Source organism: Dermochelys coriacea, chromosome 1, assembly GCF_009764565.3.
Source record: "Dermochelys coriacea isolate rDerCor1 chromosome 1, rDerCor1.pri.v4, whole genome shotgun sequence".
NCBI lineage: Eukaryota > Metazoa > Chordata > Testudines > Dermochelyidae > Dermochelys > Dermochelys coriacea.
In genome coordinates, this window is record NC_050068.2 from 31,831,024 (window position 1) to 31,849,639 (window position 18,616).

An 18,616-nucleotide genomic window follows, 5' to 3' on the forward strand; every position below is an offset into this window, starting at 1 on the left:
ATGATTTTTTTAAGCTAACTGCTAATGGCTCAGCTATCGCCTCATTCAGCTACTTGAGTATTCTAGGATGTATTCCATCAGGCCCTTGCACAGGCACCGGCACCGGCTTCCTCCAGGCCCCAAGGGGGTTCTACTTCCCACACCCAGCCCTCACCCCTGATCCGCCCAGGCCCTGACCACACCTGACTTGTTATCCCAAACCCCACCTCTTCCTGCCCGTGCTCCACCCCCCATCCCACCCTTCCTGTCCCCTCCCCCAAGCGTGCCCCATCTCTGCTTCTCCCCCTCCCTCCTAGAGCCTCCTGTATGTTGCAGAACAGCCGATTACAGCAGTGGGGAGATGCTGGGAGGGGAGTTGATTGGCAGGGCTGCTGGCGGAAGGGAGGCTCGGGGGCGGGGGGAGAGGAGCTGGCTGCCAGTGCATGCTAAGCACCCACTAATTTTTTTCCATTTTTTCCAGCCTTGGAGCACCCATGGAGTCAGCGCCTATGGACCCTGATGACTTGAAGACATCTAACTTGTCTAAGTCATTTTTAACTTGTTCTTTCCCTATTTTGGCCTCTGATCCTACCTCATTTTCACTGGCATTTATTACATTAGATGTCCAATCACTACTAACCTTTTTGGTGACAACTGAAACAAAAAGTTATTTAGCAGTTCTGCAATTTCCACATTTTCTGTGGCTGTTATTTACCCCCCCTCCCATTGAATATCAGGCCAACCCTGTTCTTGGTCTTCCTCTTGCTTCTAATGTATTTGTAGAATGTTTTCTTGTTACCTTTTATGTCTCTAGGTAGTTTAATCTCCTTTGTGCCTTGACCTTTCTAATTTTGTCCCTATATACTTACGTTATTTGTTTATATTAATACTTTGTAATTTGACTTTTTGTAAGACTCTTTTTTGAGTTTCAGATCATTGGAGATCTCTTGCTTAAGCCAGACTGATCATGATAAACTGTAAACACATATATTAAATAAAATATCCCGAGTCTCTTTGGGACCGGATTTCATAATGGAAAAGTGACTAACATATATAATGAGTTGATAAAAAGAAAGCTAACGCTATATGTCCAAACCTAGCACAAATAAAAGAATAAGCTTTATTGCCACATACTAACATTCATCATTGAAGCTAAACAAGCTACAGACATGAGGGATTAGTTCAAAGGATGTGACTGAAGGAAGATGCTAGCACCACCTGAGATGACTGATTCATAAGATCAGCAAGAATCATAAGAAGGGCAAGAGGTTAGGCCAGATTTAGGTAGGCCTATGTCAAAAAAAGGATCATACTATTATGCGAAACTTTCTGATTTCTTAATAAGCATTTTTTTAAAAATTAGTCCACAGGGCACAAATCTGCTCTCCTTATGCACATATAACTCCCATTAACAGCTCAACAGTATCCAGAGAGCTCACACTTTCTAAATTACCCTAACCTTTATGCCACAATCCTACTTTAACTTTTCAAACATCTTCTTAAACATTAAATTAACATTAACTAAATTCAACATGCTATATTTCTCATTTTCCATTGAGACCTTTGGCTGAGCAGGAGGCAGGATTAGGCTCTACTTGTTTTCTGATGTAGTTAGTTTATAATTCAGCAGGTTCCCAACTGCAATTACTGAGATAAGGGCAATCTTTTAAACAAGCATTTCTCAAACTGGGATCCATGAGAGTACTCCCCTGGGGTCTGCGGGCCCTGCTGATCAATCAACTCCTCCCCCTTCCTCACAGCACCTCCTGCATGCTGGGGAACAGCTATTTTAAATTTAAACAAAAGGTCTACAGCTGTGTGTTGATAAATGTTCTGTCTCTGTGGACCTGATTCTGTAAATAATTAGGCCCCATCTACAAAGGGACTTAAGCTTCACAAGGCCTAACTTTTTAGGCTCCTTGAAAAATACACTGCAATCCACAAAGCCTGGGTTACACACCTATGCTCCCTATACAGTGAATGGGGAAGAGACAGGCACAGGAGAATGGGATCTACAAAAGCCTGTACACTAGCCAGGCAGATTCCTAAAATAGCCAATGGGAGAGGGGAGAATTAAACCTGGGTCTCCTGCATCTGAGGGTGCTCTAAACAATAACCCACCACCTCCTGTGGCTATTTGTTATGCAATGAGGCAAACATCTAACTCATTCTTACAAGAAACAACTTAGAGAGACAAGGGGGATGAAGGAATGTATTTTATTGAACCAACTTCTGTTGGTGAGAGAGACAAGTTTTCAAGCTTACGCAGAGCTATTTTTCAGGTCTAAGAAACTTATTCAGAGTGAGTTAATACAAGATGGACCAGATTGTTTAGCATAAGTAGTTAACACATATTTCAAGGGACCATTCAAGGTGAAGTAGCCCGTTAACACCCCTCCAGTCATAGGGAGGAAAGTGCGGGGAGCAATGGGGATAGTTAGTGAGTTATAGATTATTGTAATAAACCATAAATCCAATGTCCCTATTCATTCCATGATTTTTAATACCTAGTAGAGTTATGAATTTAAGCTCCCAGGCTCATCTTTTGAAAGTGTTGTGCAAGTTTCCTTTGAGGAAAATACTAGGATGCTAATACGCTAATCTCTTCATGGACCACATTGAAAAAGAATTTCTGGACAAATGCACCACAAAATGAATGCCTGAGATACATCAATTATATTTTCATCCTCTGGACAGATAAACTCCCTCATAGATGTCTACCACAATTTCAAGCACCATGACCTGTCCATTAAACTCCCAAGCTAACATCAACTTCCTGGACACTACAACCAGTTTCAACAATGGAACCCTACAGACAACTATATACAAGAAACCCACAGATCACCACATCTACTTTCATAGGTCTAGTAACCACCCCAAACACACCAAGAAATCTGTTATCTACAGCCAGGCACTCAGATACCATAGAATATGCTTCAGAGGAGAAATTCCGGGATGTACATCTTAACACACTCAAAACTGCCTTCACCAAACAAGGACGCTCCACCAGAGAAGTAGATTGCATCATGGACAGTCCACCCAAATACTTGCTTCAATATAGAAATAAAACTCCTCTGACTGCACATCCCAGTTGTCACATACAACCCCACACTGGAACTCAAATGGGGTTTCATCAAACAACTACACTCCATCCTGAAACAAATATTTCCTGAATCCCCTCTTCTGGCCTTCAAACTACCCCCAATCTCTCCAACCTCATCATCAGAAGCAAGCTCCCCACAGAGCAGGATACACCAACTCAAAGCAGCACCAAATGCCTTCAGAACAATAGATGCAAAACCTGCAGACATATCTCTGCTTCTACAATGATCAACAGTCCCCACCACACACCTCTAAAGATCCATGGGTCTTTCACATGCCAATCACAACATGTGGTATACCTCATCCTGTGAACTAAATGCCCCAATAGCAACTATGTAGTTGAAACCAGACAATCACTACACTCTCAAATGAACTCACCGAGGAAAATGATAAAAGACAAGACCACCACATCACCTGCAGGTGAACACTTTTCACAAAGCAATCACTCTATATCTGACCTATCAGTCCTCACCCGGCTCAAAGGAAACCTGCACAACACTTTCAAAAGATGAGTCTGGGAACTTAAATTCATAACTTTGGTTGCCACTAAAAAGCATGCGCTGAATAGAGGCACTGTATTTATGTCTTATTACAACAATCTATAATCCACTAACAACTCCTTGACCCAACTGTTTCTCCTCTCCCGCCCCTCCCCTTTCCTCCCTATGACTGGAGGGATGTTAAGAGACCATTTCACCTTGAATAGTCCCTTGAAATTTGTGTTAACTACTTATGCCAAAGAATCTGTTCCACCTTGTATTTAGCTGTGACACTCTGAGTAAGTTTCCCAGACCTGAAGAGCAGCTCTGAGTAAGCTCAAAAGCTTGTCTCTCTCACTAACAGATATTGGTCTACTAAAAGATACTACCTCACCCACCTTGTCTCTCTAATATTCTGGGACCAACTTGGCTGCAACACACTGCATACAAGAAACAACTTAAGAACCTAACTCCAGGAGAGAGGTTCCTATTTGTGCATCACAAGCAGAAATAGGCACTTCCTTACTGCCTGAATTTAGGTGCCTAATACCTCTGTGAGAGTGGTGGGGCTTAGGATACTCCCCTTTCTTTGGCATCCCATTGGCTAGTTTAGGCCACTCCTCACCTAGCATGTTGGCTTTTGTGGATTTCATTCTTAAGCTCCTATCTCTCCCCACTCATTGTATGGGGAGCATAGGAGGCTAACTCAGGCTGTGTAGATCACAGTGTGTTCCAATGATTTTATTGGCACTTAAAACTTAAGCATTGTGATACTCAGCATTGCAACGCCTAAGTCCTTTTTGTGGATCCTTACCTCAGGTATACTTTGAGCATGAGTCCTACAGGTAAGATAGGCAAGGGAGCACCTATCTCCACCTCGCTTGAGGCTTGGGAGTGAAATAGGTGTCCAGACACCTGCCTGAGGCTGCAGTGCACATGTCCTAAGGGACTTTTACAGTGAAAATTTAGGCACCAAGTGAGTTTAGGCTCCTACAGAGTTAAGCAGAAGCCAAGTAGGCGTTTTGTGGATTGCAGTAGTGCCTAAAAATCTAGGTTTTAGGCATCTAAATCTGGGTTTTAGGTACCCAAGACCATTTATGGATCTGAGCCTTACTCCTGAACTCTTATTGCTGTGAATAACCCCATGACTTAATTATAGACTGGTATCAGGATCAAGCCCTTAATTTGGTGTCTATTACCAAACCACACTAAGCAACTATAGTTATGTACCGCACTGTAAAGCACTCAAGTATCAGGGGGTAGCCGTGTTAGTCTGTATCCACAAAAACAACAAGGAGTCCGGTGGCACCTTAAAGACTAACAGATTTATTTGAGCATAAGCTTTTGTGGGTAAAAACCCCACTTCTTCAGATGCTGGAGTGAAAATTACAGATGCAGACATAAATACACTGACACATGAAGAGAAGGGAGTTACCTCACAAGTGGAGAACCAGTGTTGGCAGGACCAGTTCGATCAGGATGGATGTAGTCCACTCCCAATAACTGATGATGAGGTGTCAATTCCAGGAAAGGCAAAGCTGCTTCTGTAATGAGCCAGCCATTCCCAATCCCTATTCAAGCCCAAATCAATGGTATTAAATTTGCAAATGAATTTTAGTTCTGCTGTTTCTCTTTTAAGTCTGTTTCTGAAGTTTTTTTGTTCAAATATAGCTACTTTCAAATCTGTTATAGAATGTCCAGGAAGATTGAAGTGTTGTCCCACTGGCTTTTGTATGTTACCATTCCTGATGTCCGATTTGTATCCATTTATTCTTTTACGTAGGGACTGTCCGGTTTGGCCAATGTACATGGCAGAGGGGCATTGCTGGGACATGATGACATATATAACATTACTAGACGTGCAGGTGAATGAGCCTCTGATGATGTGGCTGATGTGGTTGGGTCCTCTGATGGTGCCGCTAGAATAGATATGGGGACAGTGGAGGCAATGAGGTTTGCTACAGGGATTGGTTCCTGGATAAGTGTTTCTGTGGTGTGGTGTGTAGTTGCTGATGAGTATTTGCTTCAGGTTGGGGGGCTGTCTGTAAGCGAGGACTGGCCTGTCTCCCAAGGTCTGGGAGAGTGAGGGATCCTTTTCCAGGATAGGTTCTAGATTGTTGATAATATGCTGGAGAGGTTTTAGCTGGGGGCGATACGTGATGGCCAGTGGTGTTCTGCTATTTTCCTTGTGGGGCCTGTCCTGTAGTAGGTGATTTCTGGGTACCTGTCTCGCTCTGTCAATCTGTTTCCTCACTTCCCCAGGTGGGTATTGTAATTTTAAGAATGCTTGATAAAGATCTTGTAGGTGTTTGTCTCTGTCTGAGGAATTGGAGCAAATTTGGTTGTATCTTAGAGCTTGGCTGTAGACAATGGATCGTGTGATGTGTCCTGGATGGAAGCTGGAGGCATGTAGGTAAGTATAGTGGTCAGTAGATTTCCGGTATAAGGTGATATTGTGGTATTTATGTGACCATCACTTATTTGCACTATAGTGTCCAGGAAGTGGATCTCTTGTGTGGTCTGGTCCAGGCTGAGATTGATGGTGGGGTGGAAATTGTTGAAATCCAGGGGGAATTCTTGAAGGGCCTCCTTCCTGTGGGTCTATATGATGATGATGTCATCAATGTAGTGCAAGTAGAAGAGGGGTGCTAGGGGACAAGAGCTGAGGAAGCGTTGTTCTAAGTCAGCCATAAAAATATTGGCATACTGTGGAGCTATGCAGGTATCAATAGCAGTGCCACTGACCTGAAGGTATAAGTTGTCCCCAAATCTGAAATGGTTGTGGGTGAGGACAAAGTCACAAAGCTCAGCCACCAGGTGTGCCGTGGCCTCATCAGGGATACTGTTCTTGACAGCTTGTAGTTCATCTGCATATGGAATATTGGTATAAAGAGCTTCTATATCCATGTTGGCCAGGATGGTGTTTTCAGGAAGATTACCAATGCATTCTAAACAGAAAAGCAGTACTTGTGGCACCTTAGAGACTAACAAATTTATTTGAGCGTAAGCTTTCGTGAGCTACAGCTCCAATGAAGTGAAAGCTTATGCTCAAATAAATTTGTTAGTCTCTAAGGTGCCACAAGTACTCCTTTTCTTTTTGCGAATACAGACTAACACGGCTGCTACTCTGAAACCTGTCACAATGCATTGTAGTTTCCTCAGAAAGTCGGTGGTGTCTTGAAGATAGCTAGGAGTGCTGGTAGCGTAGGGTCTGAGGAGAGAGTCCAAATAGCCATATAATCCTGCTGTAAGAGTGCCGATGCCTGAGATGATGGTGGTCCAGGGTTTCCAGGTTTATGGATCTTGGATAGCAAATAGAATACCCCTGATCATGGCTCTGGGGGGGTGTGTCCATGTAGATTTGTTCCCGTTCTGTAGCAGGGAGTATCTTGAGCAGATGGCCTGTAGAATGTGGTGTTGGAGAGTTGCCTGGCAGCCATTGATGCTGAAGACTTTTGCCGGCTGACAGGGAGAGCTGCTATACAGATTTTCTCTTTCCTCTCCAGCTGGAATGGGTTGCTAATCTTTCACCGCCTGACCTTTGCCTTAAAATATGATATATTTTGTTAAGGTGCAACTGGGCTGATCCTCTGTAATTTGATTTCTATTTGCAGTGTAATGCTGGCTTATCTGTTTTGTATTTAAATACCATAGTTTATTCAGCAGATTAAAAAATATCATTATGACTCTTCAGAGTCACATATATAAATATGTGAAAAATAAATAATACTGAGAAAACTAGTAAGACAATACATACTGTGTGCCGCTGTTACTGTTTAAAGGACTGTCATCTTTATCCTCTTGGGACTTCATTATACAATAGAAGTATATAAGGATTTTCACACTGAAAATATCACAAAAACTAAAAATCTAATAATAAATCAGTGAGGAAAGCTGTTGTATTTAGTAAAGCATTTTTTGTTTCAAAAATATTGGGCCTGACTCTCCATTTTCTGCTGGTGTAAATGACTACACAAGTCCAAAGCAGTGGGGAATAGGCTGTTTAAAACAAACAAACAAAAGTAACCCTCCTCTCTTGCCTCACTCTCAAACCTGACTATTATTGTAAACTGATGAAAACTTGAAATGTTAAATTATGAAGCCATGGTTACAGATAGATGACAATACAGTAAGGAAATTTAATCCACGCCGTTTTAAACATTCTGTGCTGCACTTATTGGACCAAACCCTGAAGTCCTTACTCGTTTTCTAGGTTCTGATTCATCAGAGCACTTAAGCACTATTGATTTCAGTGGGATTTAAGAATATGCTTTGCTGAATCAATACGTTCGTCAACAAAAATTTTTCATTGAAGTCAGTGGGAGTATTTTTGCCTGAGAAGTACTACGGATATCAAGTTCTGCCTTTTGGGTCTTACATTTGAGATTGGGTAAATCCAAGTTGACAGTCTGTACCTTGCACTAGTTCTTGCTGCACCCTGACCTTTGACTCTCTGCCCAAACCAGTTCTCTCTCTGATCACTTTGTGGCAACAGGAGCTTCACACAGGGAGATACTTATCTCCACCCAGACTTGTCAAGCACAAGGTTATAGCTATGTATTCCAGTTGTCTGTTATTTAGAACATAGTTTCTATTTTGCACCAAAAGATCTATTACTTTTTCCTACTTTATCCCTCCCCAAGCCTTTGCCAGTTCAGCATATTTCAATGGAGTTGAAAAGTGTATCTTTTATGTTTATCAGCTTTTAAATGTTTAATACACACCTGCTATGCTTTGAATGGCATAAAAAAGAAACATTTGGGCAGGAAAATAGGAATATATATTTTAACTCTATAGAATTGTATTGGAGTGGGAGAATTTCTGCAGGAAACAAAAGAGGGGAAATGGTCAATATTTTACTGATAATTAAAAATTGTCCATGTCAAATAGGGGAAATTGGCATGTATGTTTTAGGGTTCTGTAGTTTGATTTTCTAATTAATTCTTATCAATTACAGGTCACTGGTATGTGGACATTTATGGAAAATCTACAGCACTTAATAGACATAAAACTATTGAATCCTTTAGAAACTGCTCTGAAAACCTATAGAATTTATTAATAATGTAATTTCTATAGCTTTTGGAATCACCATATGAAATTCTATTTGCAAGAGAGAATATTTGATTAATATATGATAGGATGGTTCAAAACCACCAAAAAGGCTATAATTTTCTATTAATTTCTATGGCACTTCCTAATAAGAGGAGGGGTTGAGTTTTTGCATTTTTGTAGCTTGGTCCTGAAAGAGCATCTACTTGTGTGGCTTGAGCAGTGATCAAAGTAATTTGTCATCCAGCCCATCACTGAAAAATCAAACATGGTCCTAAACAACCCCCACAATACTCACAGATTCTTTGCTTGAAAACAGAAAACTCCAAAGCTGGAGTCTGTTGACGAGACAACAGAATAGTAAAATGTTGCTTGCAGATTTGGGACAAAATGAGGCCTCTTTTTCAGGAAAAGCAGATTGACACTGGAAATGGTGAGAAATGGTCCTGCAGGAAAATGCTCCCTTCATTCTCTATGAATTTTTCCAAGGTTTCACAAGGCTCCACAATTGCCAACTCTCAGGATAGCTGATGTTTTCCTTTATGCCTCAGTTCCTGGAGTCAGCTTCAACTAGCTTTTATAGTTGCAAGGAAAAGGTGATCTGGGTGCAGCCAGATGTCTCAAAAAAAACCGAGGAGTACTTGTGGCACCTTAGAGACTAACAAATTTATCTGGGCATAAGCTTTCTTTGGTTAAAACCCACTTCATTGGATACATGCAGTGGAAAATACAGTAGGAAGGTAGACTCTCTCCTCAGGCCCTTCGCTACCAGCACTCCTAGCTATCTTCGAGACACCACTGACTTCCTGAGGAAACTACAATCCATTGGTGATCTTCCAGAAAGATCCTGGAAGATCCTTCCACCATCCTGGCCACTATGGATGTAGAAGCCCTCTACACCAACATTCCACACAAAGATGGACTACAAGCCGTCAGGAACGGTATCCCCAATAATGTCATGGCAAACCTGGTGGCAGAACTTTGTGACTTTGTCCTCACCCACAACTATTTCACATTTGGGGACAATGTATACCCTCAAGTCAGCGGCACTGCTATGGGTACCCGTATGGCCCCACAGTATGCCAACATTTTTGTGGCTAACTTAAAACAACACTTCCTCAGCTCTCGTTCCCTAACGCCCCTGCTCTACACTGATGACATCTTCATCATCTGGACCCATGGAAAAGAAGCCCTTGAGAAATTCCACCACGATTTCAACAATTTCCATCCCACCATCAACCTCAGCCTGGATCAGTCCACATAAGAGATCCACTTCCTGGACACTACAGTGCAAATAAGCGATGGTCACATAAACACCACCCTATACCGGAAACCTACTGACCGCTATACTTACCTACATGCCTACAGCTTTCATCCAGACCACATCACATGATCCATTGTCTACAAGCCAAGCTCTAAGATACAACCACATTTGCTCCAGTCCCTCAGACAGAGACAAACACCTACAAGATCTTTATCAAGCATTCTTACAACTACAATTCCCACTTGCTGAAGTGAAGAAACAGATTGACAGAGCCAGAAGAATACCCAGAAGTCACCTACTCCAGGACAGGCCCAACAAAGAAAGTAATAGAATGCCACTAGCTGTTACCTGCAGCCCCCAACTTAAACCTCTCCAGTGCATCATCAAGGATCTACATCCTATCCTGAAGGATGATCCCTCACTCTCCCAGACCTTGGGAGACAGGCCAGTCCTCGCTTACAGACAGCCCCCCAACCTGAAGCAAATACTCACCAGCAACCACACACCACACAACAAAGACACTAACCCCACTAACCCTTGCAACAAAGCCTGTTTCCAACTCTGTCCACATATCTATTCAAGGGACACCATCATAGGACCTAATCACATCAGCCAAACCATAAGAGGCTCGTTCACCTGCACGTCTACCAATGTGATATATGCCATCATGTGCCAACAATACCCCTCTGCCATGTACATTGGCCAGACCGGACCATCTCTATGCAAAAGAATAAATGGACACAAATCAGACATCAAGAATTATAACATTCAAAAACTAGTCGGAGAACATTTCAACCTCCCTGATCATTCAATTTCAGACCTAAAAGTTGCAATTCTCCAACAAAAAAAAGTTCAGAAACAGACTCCAGCGAGAAATTGCAGAATTGGTATTAATTTGCAAACTGGACACCATTAAATTAGACTTGAATAAAGACTGGGAGTGGATGTGTCATTAAGCAAAGGAAAACTATTTTCCCATGCTAATTTTTTCCCCCCAACCATTACTCACACCTTCTTTTTAACTGTTTGAAACGGGCCATCCTGATTAGCACTACAAAAGGTGTTTTTTTCTCCTGCTGATAATAGCCCACCTTAATTAATTGGTCTTGTTACAGTTGGTATGGCAACACCCATTTTTTCATGTTCTCTGTGTATATGTATCTTCCTATTGTACTTTCCAGGGCATGCATCTGATGAAGTGGGTTTTGGCCCACGAAAGCTTAGGCCCAAATAAATTTGTTAGTCTCTAAGGTGCCACAAGCACAAGTGTTTTTTTGTTGTTGTTGTTTTTTTGCTGAAACAGACTAACAGGGCTACCACTTTGAACCAGATGTCTCAGACACCACAAGACCAAGCAGCCAGAATGAGTCATTTGCACAACAGTCTTATGATAACGGGGGCTTCACTCCCGGGTTTTGAAAGGCTGCGGGTTGCCAATACCGTGCCCAGGGCTTGGCTCGGGAAGCTCCAACCAGGGCTAGAAGCCTGGCCCAGCCGCCCAGGTGCCTGCTGACCTCTTGGGGGGCAGCTGCCTAGTGATACTGAATCACAGCATTATATGTGCTTGCAGAGAGAGAGAGGAGCAAGGAAGGGGGGAAATCTCAGCGCGCTCAGCCTAAGAAGCGGGGAGAGCAGGAAGCTGAGCCGGCTCAAGAGCCTCCCTTCCCAGGCGCAGGGGAAGCTAGCGCGGCCGAGCCCTTGGGGCAGCGGAACCATTGTCAGCGCGGCAGAGCCCCCGGGCGGAAGCTGAAAACCGGGGCACCGGGTGCTGGGTGCGTTTCCATGGTAACCAGCGCGGCGTCCCGGGGGAGGAACATGTCGGCCGGGGACGAAGGGTCCGGGCCGCGCTTCGCTTTCCGCTATCTCCCCCAGAAAACCCTCCCCTCCCTGGAGAACGGGGATACGCAGGGCCGGCTCCGCAAGTGGTGGGACGGGGAAACGCTGCTAGCTCCCTGGGGTCTTCTACGCGGCGGGGCCGTTGCTGGGTCCGCAGGGGGGTGGGATCTGCCGGGAGGGGCTGGGAAGGAGGAGGAGGAAGAGGTTATGGATGCTACGCTTTCTGCTGCGCCTACGGATTAGCATGAGGGATGCCGGGTGGCCGGTTTTACCCTAACGCCCGGTGGAAGGGGACCCGGGCGGCTTTGGTCCGCACTGGGCGTTAGAAGGGCTCGGGCAGGCTCCCTGCCTGCCCTGGCTCCACACGGCTCCTGGAAGCCGCTGTCGGGTCCCCGTGGCCCCTACACGCAGGGCGGCTGCGCGCGCTGCCCAGAGGTGCCAACTTCGCCTCTTTCCCATGGGTGCTCGCCGCCCCCCCTCTGCCCCGGCCCTGCCCCCCCCCTCCAACCCTTCCATGAGGCCCCGCCCCCATTCCATCCCCTTCCCCAAATCCCCTACCCCACCCCTGCCCCCATTCCATCCCCTTCCCCAAATCCCCCACCCCACCCCTCCCCCTATTCCAACCCCTTCCCCAAATCCCCCACCCCACCCCTCCCCCTATTCCAACCCCTTCCCCAAATCCCCCACCCCACCCCTGCCCCTATTCCATCCCCTTCCCCAAATCCCCCCCCCCCCCCCCCCCTATTCCAACCCCTTCCCCAAATCCCCCACCCACCCCTCCCCCATTCCATCCCCTTCCCCAAATCCCCCCCCCACCCCTGCCCCCATTCCATCCCCTTCCCCAAATCCCCCACCCCACCCCTGCCCCCATTCCAACCCCTTCCCCAAATCCCCCACCCCACCCCTCCCCCTATTCCAACCCCTTCCCCAAATCCCCCACCCCACCCCTGCCCCCATTCCATCCCCTTCCCCAAATCCCCCACCCCACCCCTGCCCCCATTCCATCCCCTTCCCCAAATCCCCCACCCCACCCCTCCCCCTATTCCAACCCCTTCCCCAAATCCCCCACCCACCCCTCCCCCTATTCCAACCCCTTCCCCAAATCCCCCCCCCACCCCTGCCCCCATTCCATCCCCTTCCCGCACTCCCCCACCCCACCCCTGCCCCCATTCCATCCCCTTCCCCAAATCCCCCACCCCACCCCTCCCCTATTCCAACCCCTTCCCAAATCCCCCACCCCACCCCTGCCCCCATTCCATCCCCTTCCCAAATCCCCCACCCCAACCCCTCCCCTATTCCACCCCTTCCCCAAATCCCCCACCCCACCCCTCCCCTATTCCAACCCCTTCCCCAAATCCCCACCCCACCCTGCCCCCATTCCATCCCCTTCCCCAAATCCCCCACCCCACCCCTGCCCCCATTCCATCCCCTTCCCCAAATCCCCCCCCCCACCCCTGCCCCCATTCCATCCCCTTCCCCAAATCCCCCACCCCACCCCTGCCCCCATTCCATCCCCTTCCCCAAATCCCCCACCCCACCCCTCCCCCTATTCAAACCCCTTCACCAAATTCCCCACCCCACCCCTGCCCCCATTCCATCCCCTTGCCCAAATCCCCCACCCCACCCCTGCCCCCATTCCATCCCCTTCCCCAAATCCCCCAACCCCCCCCTGCCCCCTTCCATCCCCTTCCCAAATCCCCCAACCCACCCTGCCCCCATTCCATCCCCTTTCCCCAAATCCCCCACCCCACCCCTCCCCCCATTCCATCCCCTTCCCCAAAGCCCCCACCCCCCCCCCTCCCCCTATTCAACCCCTTCCCCAAATCCCCCACCCCACCCTGTCCCCGTTCCATCCCCTTCCCCAAATCCCCCACCCCACCCCTGCCCCCATTCCATCCCCTTCCCCAAATCCCCCCACCCCACCCCTCCCCTATTCCAACCCCTTCCCAAATCCCCCACCCACCCCTGCCCCATTCCATCCCCTTCCCCAAATCCCCCACTCCACCCCTGCCCCCATTCCATCCCCTTCCCCAAATCCCCCACCCCACCCCTGCCCCCATTCCATCCCTTCCCCAAATCCCCCCACCCCACCCCTCCCCCTATTCCAACCCCTTCCCCAAATCCCCCACCCCACCCCTGCCCCCATTCCATCCCCTTCCCCAAATCCCCCACCCCACCCCTGCCCCCGTTCCATCCCCTTCCCCAAATCCCCCTCTCCTCCGGGGCCCACCTCTTCCCCCTCCTCCCCCGAGCATGCCACGTTCCCGCTCCTCTCCCCCTCCCCCTGGAGCGTGCTAAAGTCGCCAAACAGCTGTTTGGCGATGGCTGGTCAGCAAACACTGGGAGGTAGGCGGAGGAGCAGGGATGCAGCGTGCTCGGGGGAGGAGGAGGTGAGGCAGGGGGTGCAGAGCAGATCCCACCTATTGGACAGATGAATTGGCTGCCAGTGGGTGCAGAGTACCCACTAATTTTTCCCTGTGGGTGCTCTAGTCCCAGACCATCCATGGAGTTGGCGCCTATGGCGCTCCCCCGCCCCGAGTGGCGGCTCCGCAACTCCCATTGGTTGGGAACCATGACCAGTGGGAGCTGTGGAGCTGGCACTGGGGGTGGGGGGCTGCACGCAGAGCCTCCCTGGCCACCCATGCGCCTAGGGGGCTGGAGGGACCTGGCAGCCACGGTAAGCACAACCAGGACCCTGCACCACCTCCTGTGCCCCAGCCCGGAGTCTCCTCCCACACCCAAACTCCATCCCAGAGCCTGGTCGTCCCCACATTCCAACCCCAGCCCGGAGCCCCCCTTCTGCACCCCAGACCCCCCAACCGGAGCCCTCACCGCCCTTCCGCACTGCAACCCCTGCCCAAGCTTGATGAAAGTGAATGAGGGGAGATGGAGCGAGCGGAGGTGGGGCTCCGAAGAAGGCAGGGCAGGGACAGGGCCTGGGGAAAGGAAAGGTGTGGGGCCTCGGGGAAGATCTGGGGCAGGGGTGTTCGGTTCTGTGTGATCAGGAAGTTGGCAACCCTAATTAACATCAACCTTGTTTTGCGGTAAAACTGTGGTGAGTCCAGAGCTTGTAGATTCATAGATACTAAGGTCAGAAGGGACCATTCTGATCATCTAGCCCGACCTCCTCCACAGCGCAGGCCACAGCTTGATTTACTGCAGATCTTTTCAGTGTTTTTCAAGCATATAAAGAGCTGTTTGGAAGACAGTTCCTGAAGTAAAGTTAATTGCTGTTATTTTAAATAAAATAATATAGATATCAGCCTTGCAAAATTTTTCTTGCCCTAGAAGAGTAATTTTTTAATCTATGGGACAGATGAATAAAATATAATGGAAAAAAAATTAACAATAGTTGTCATGAACGGGTGAGAATGTTTTTTTTTTTTTGCCTGAGCTAGTAAATATTTAGACAATTTTCAATTGCTGATATAGTCTAAAGGGATGTGTCCAGTGTGTGTGGTTTTTTTTAAATATTACAACTTACCATGTTCTGGGTTTCAGGTCCATGCATGGCAGAATCACTGCACAAGCATTCAGTTTTGACCAGCATTTTAAGGCCTATCAAAAGGATGAATTTGTTAAGGTAGTTATAAATCTATCACATGTAATGGTTCCTTTTTAAAAGAACTGTAGCCTTTTTTGTGCTGGAAAAACACTTAAACTTTCCCATTATATCTGCTATATTATGTTTTTACAAGTGGCAAACAGTCACAGTATCTTTGATAATAGGTGGATTGCGGGGTGAGATGCTCATATTTTTTGTCAGCTGTGTAACACTATGATAGTATTTTACAGGCAATGTTAACATTTCTCTGTTGGTCCAGTGAGGCAACATAAGAGCTAAATAATGGGGCTCTGGTTGTTTCTGGTCCTGGCTGGCATTAGTTCTCTTTTGATGTTTGGGAGACAGTCATCTCGGCCTAGATTTTCAGAAATGCATGTGAATATGCAGTTAATGCAATCTGCTACTCAATCACAGTAATTATATGCACAAACGAGATGTGCACATGGATTCAGAAGTCTGAAAAAGTGGGGCCATGTTTTCAGAGATGCTGAGCACCTGCAGTTCTCACTGACTTCAGTTGGTCTTATAGATAGTTAGCATTTCTGAATATTAGGCCCTTTGTCTTTAACCTTTTTTGTTCCTCAATTACCTTGTGTATAAAAGAGGATATATTCACCTCTGTGAAGTGATTTGATTTAGTAATGAGAATGGATCTGTTTAGTGTAAAAGTAGGTTGGTTTCCTCACTTATTTGTTGAATAGACATTTGACAATGTCAGCTGATTTTTCTTGGAGATGAATTCACAATTAGGTGGTAACAAAAAAGAAAAACTCTATTTGGAAATGTAGCAAAGCATCTGAGCTCCCTCTGGGATTATTCTAAATCTTAATTATATGAAGACTTATTAAAGACACATCTACTGCCTCAACACTTTTTTTGTGGTAAAATTATAAATTAGTTTAATTGTAGAGATTACATATAGTAATTTATGGTTTATTTTAATAACTTTGGTCTGCAGAAAGTATTAACATTATGTATGGATTTTGATTATGCTGCAGAAAAAAGCATCTTGATAATTCCCTATTCTATAAAACTTTGTAATACACTTAAAATTAATCGGACCAAGCTGCAGGCGTAGTTTGGGACAACTGATGTGTTGCAGATTGAAAACCTCAAATTTGCATACATAAATACTTTTGTGGGTATATTTACAAAAAACTAGTTAGTCAAAATTGCAGAGGCATAAACCTGGAGATGCAATTTTTGGGTATGCAAACTCAGAGGTCAGACTGAAGCCACTTATTTATTAGGCCCCTAAAATTTGTCATATAAATGTAATTTATTGCTTTAGTTGATGATATATCATCTCATTTTGTTAACTTTAATTTTTAATTTGAAATTTTAGGCATTTTTTAATGATCCAAATGTTAGCACCAATTTGAAGTTGCTTACAGCTTCTGGACAGTGGACTACATTAGGTAAATAAATTTAGAATAAGTCAGTCTTTTAAATCTTTCTGTGTGGTAACTATATTTTCTCCAGTTAATGTTTTGTAACAATGACACGATTCAGATCTCTACCTTCAACCTCATGAAATAAAATTTGGAGCAGAAGATGATTTTGCTAAGGGCCATTAATCTAATTTCTGTCATTAAATTGTCACAGTTAAATGGTAAACTTCTTCATTGATGTTTAAGGCTAGCTCATTTCTTTAATAGTAATGGAGACTCAGGTCCCATGTATGTTACAAGTAAAACTATGTTTTTGTAAATTGACTGCTGACTTGATTATGCTGTCCACACACCCAACAGCACAATTGTGTGTCAGGAATGGTGGTAATCGTGCCTACTACCTCACCAGGTGCAATATCCAGAAGAGTCTCACAGAGAGGCAACCACAACATTTGAGGGATATTCTCTGAATTGTCCTATTGCAAAGAGAGTTGGAAGGAAGAGAACTAACTAGGGCTGTCAAGTGATTAAAATAATTAATTGCAATTAATTGCACGATAAAATTTAATTGTGATTAATCACACTGTTAAACAATAATAGAATACCATTTATTTAAATATTTTTGGTTTTTTTTCTACATTTTCAAATATATTAATTTCAATTAAACACAGAACTCAAAGTGTACAGTGCTCACTTCATATTTTTATTAACAATATTTGTGCTATAAAAACAAAAGAAATAGTATTTTTCAATTCACCTCATACAAGTACTATAATACAATCTTTTTATCATGAAAGTTGAATTTATAAATGTAGAATTACGTACAAAAAAAAATGCGTTCAGAAATAAAACAATGTAAAACTTTAGAACCTACAAGTCCATTCAGTTCTACTACTTGTTCATTCAGTCACTCAGACAAATAAGTTTTTTTATATTTGCAGGAGATAATGCTGTCCACTTCTTGTTTACAATGTCACCTGAAAGTGAGAACAGGTGTTCACATGGCACTGTTATAGCTGGCGTCGCAAGATATTTACATACCAAACTCATTAAAGATTTATATGTCCCTGTATGCTTCAGCCACCATTCTAGAGGACATGCGTCCATGCTAATGAGGGGTTCTGCTCGATAACAATCCAAAACAGTGCAGACCAATGCATGTTCACTTTATCATCTGAGTCAGATGCCACCAGCAGAAGGTTGATTTTCTTTTTTGGTGGTTCGGGTTCTGTAGTTTCCACATCAGAGTGTTGCTTTTTTAAGACTTCTGTAAGCATGGTCCACACCTCATCTCTCTCAGATTTTGGAAGGCACTTCAGATTCTTAAACCTTGGGTCGAGTGCTGTAGGTACCTTTAGAAATCTCACATTAGTACCTTCTTTGCATTTTGTCAAATCTGCAGTGAAAGTGTTCTTAAAATGAACATGTGCTGGGTCATCATCCAAGACTGCTATAACATGAAATGTATTGCAGAATGCAGGTAAAACAGAGCAGGAGACATGCAATTCTCCCCCAAGGAGTTCACTCACAAATTTAATTAATGCATTATTTTTTAACAAGCGTCATCAGCATGGAAGCATGCCAAATTTCAATTGGTATTCTATTGTTTAACAGTGTGATTAAAACTGCGATTAATTGCGATTAATATTTTTGAGTTAATCCCGTGAGTTAACTGCGATTAAGGTAGAACTAACATGGTTACGTGAGCACTGTTGGGGGCCCTGTCTGCAGAATAATATAAGAATGACCTAGCTGCTGGATGACAGCCATGGGGTAGGCTGTGCTAGTTGTAAAAGTGACACAAGCTTAAACTCACGGTTAATTACCTTGTGCCCTGTCACTAACTGGTTACAGACTCAGCTAAGTGTTATAACGTAGACAAGCTTTAAAGAAGCATAATCAAAAAGGAAATGAAACATGAGTGCAAGACAAAATCCTACAATATGTACAG

At 45.0% G+C, this 18,616-nt stretch overlaps 1 protein-coding gene across 9 annotated transcripts in view; it reads left to right on the forward strand.

Moving 5' to 3' along the window:
• The first annotated feature begins 11,152 nt into the window (after positions 1–11,152).
• YAP1 (Yes1 associated transcriptional regulator) overlaps positions 11,153–18,616 on the forward strand; it is a 197,403-nt gene continuing 189,939 nt past the window's right edge. For 6 of the 9 annotated variants that reach the window (XM_043504185.1, XM_043504187.1, XM_043504186.1 and 3 more), the window contains exons 1-3: positions 11,666–11,798; positions 15,211–15,292; positions 16,620–16,692. In XM_043504185.1, the coding sequence (XP_043360120.1) occupies positions 11,689–11,798; positions 15,211–15,292; positions 16,620–16,692 (265 nt within the window). In that variant the 5' untranslated portion in view covers positions 11,666–11,688. Of the gene's footprint in view, positions 11,646–11,665; positions 11,799–15,210; positions 15,293–16,619; positions 16,693–18,616 lie in introns of those variants that run through there. The other 3 variants (XM_043504190.1, XM_043504192.1, XM_043504193.1) reach the window with 3 other exon arrangements.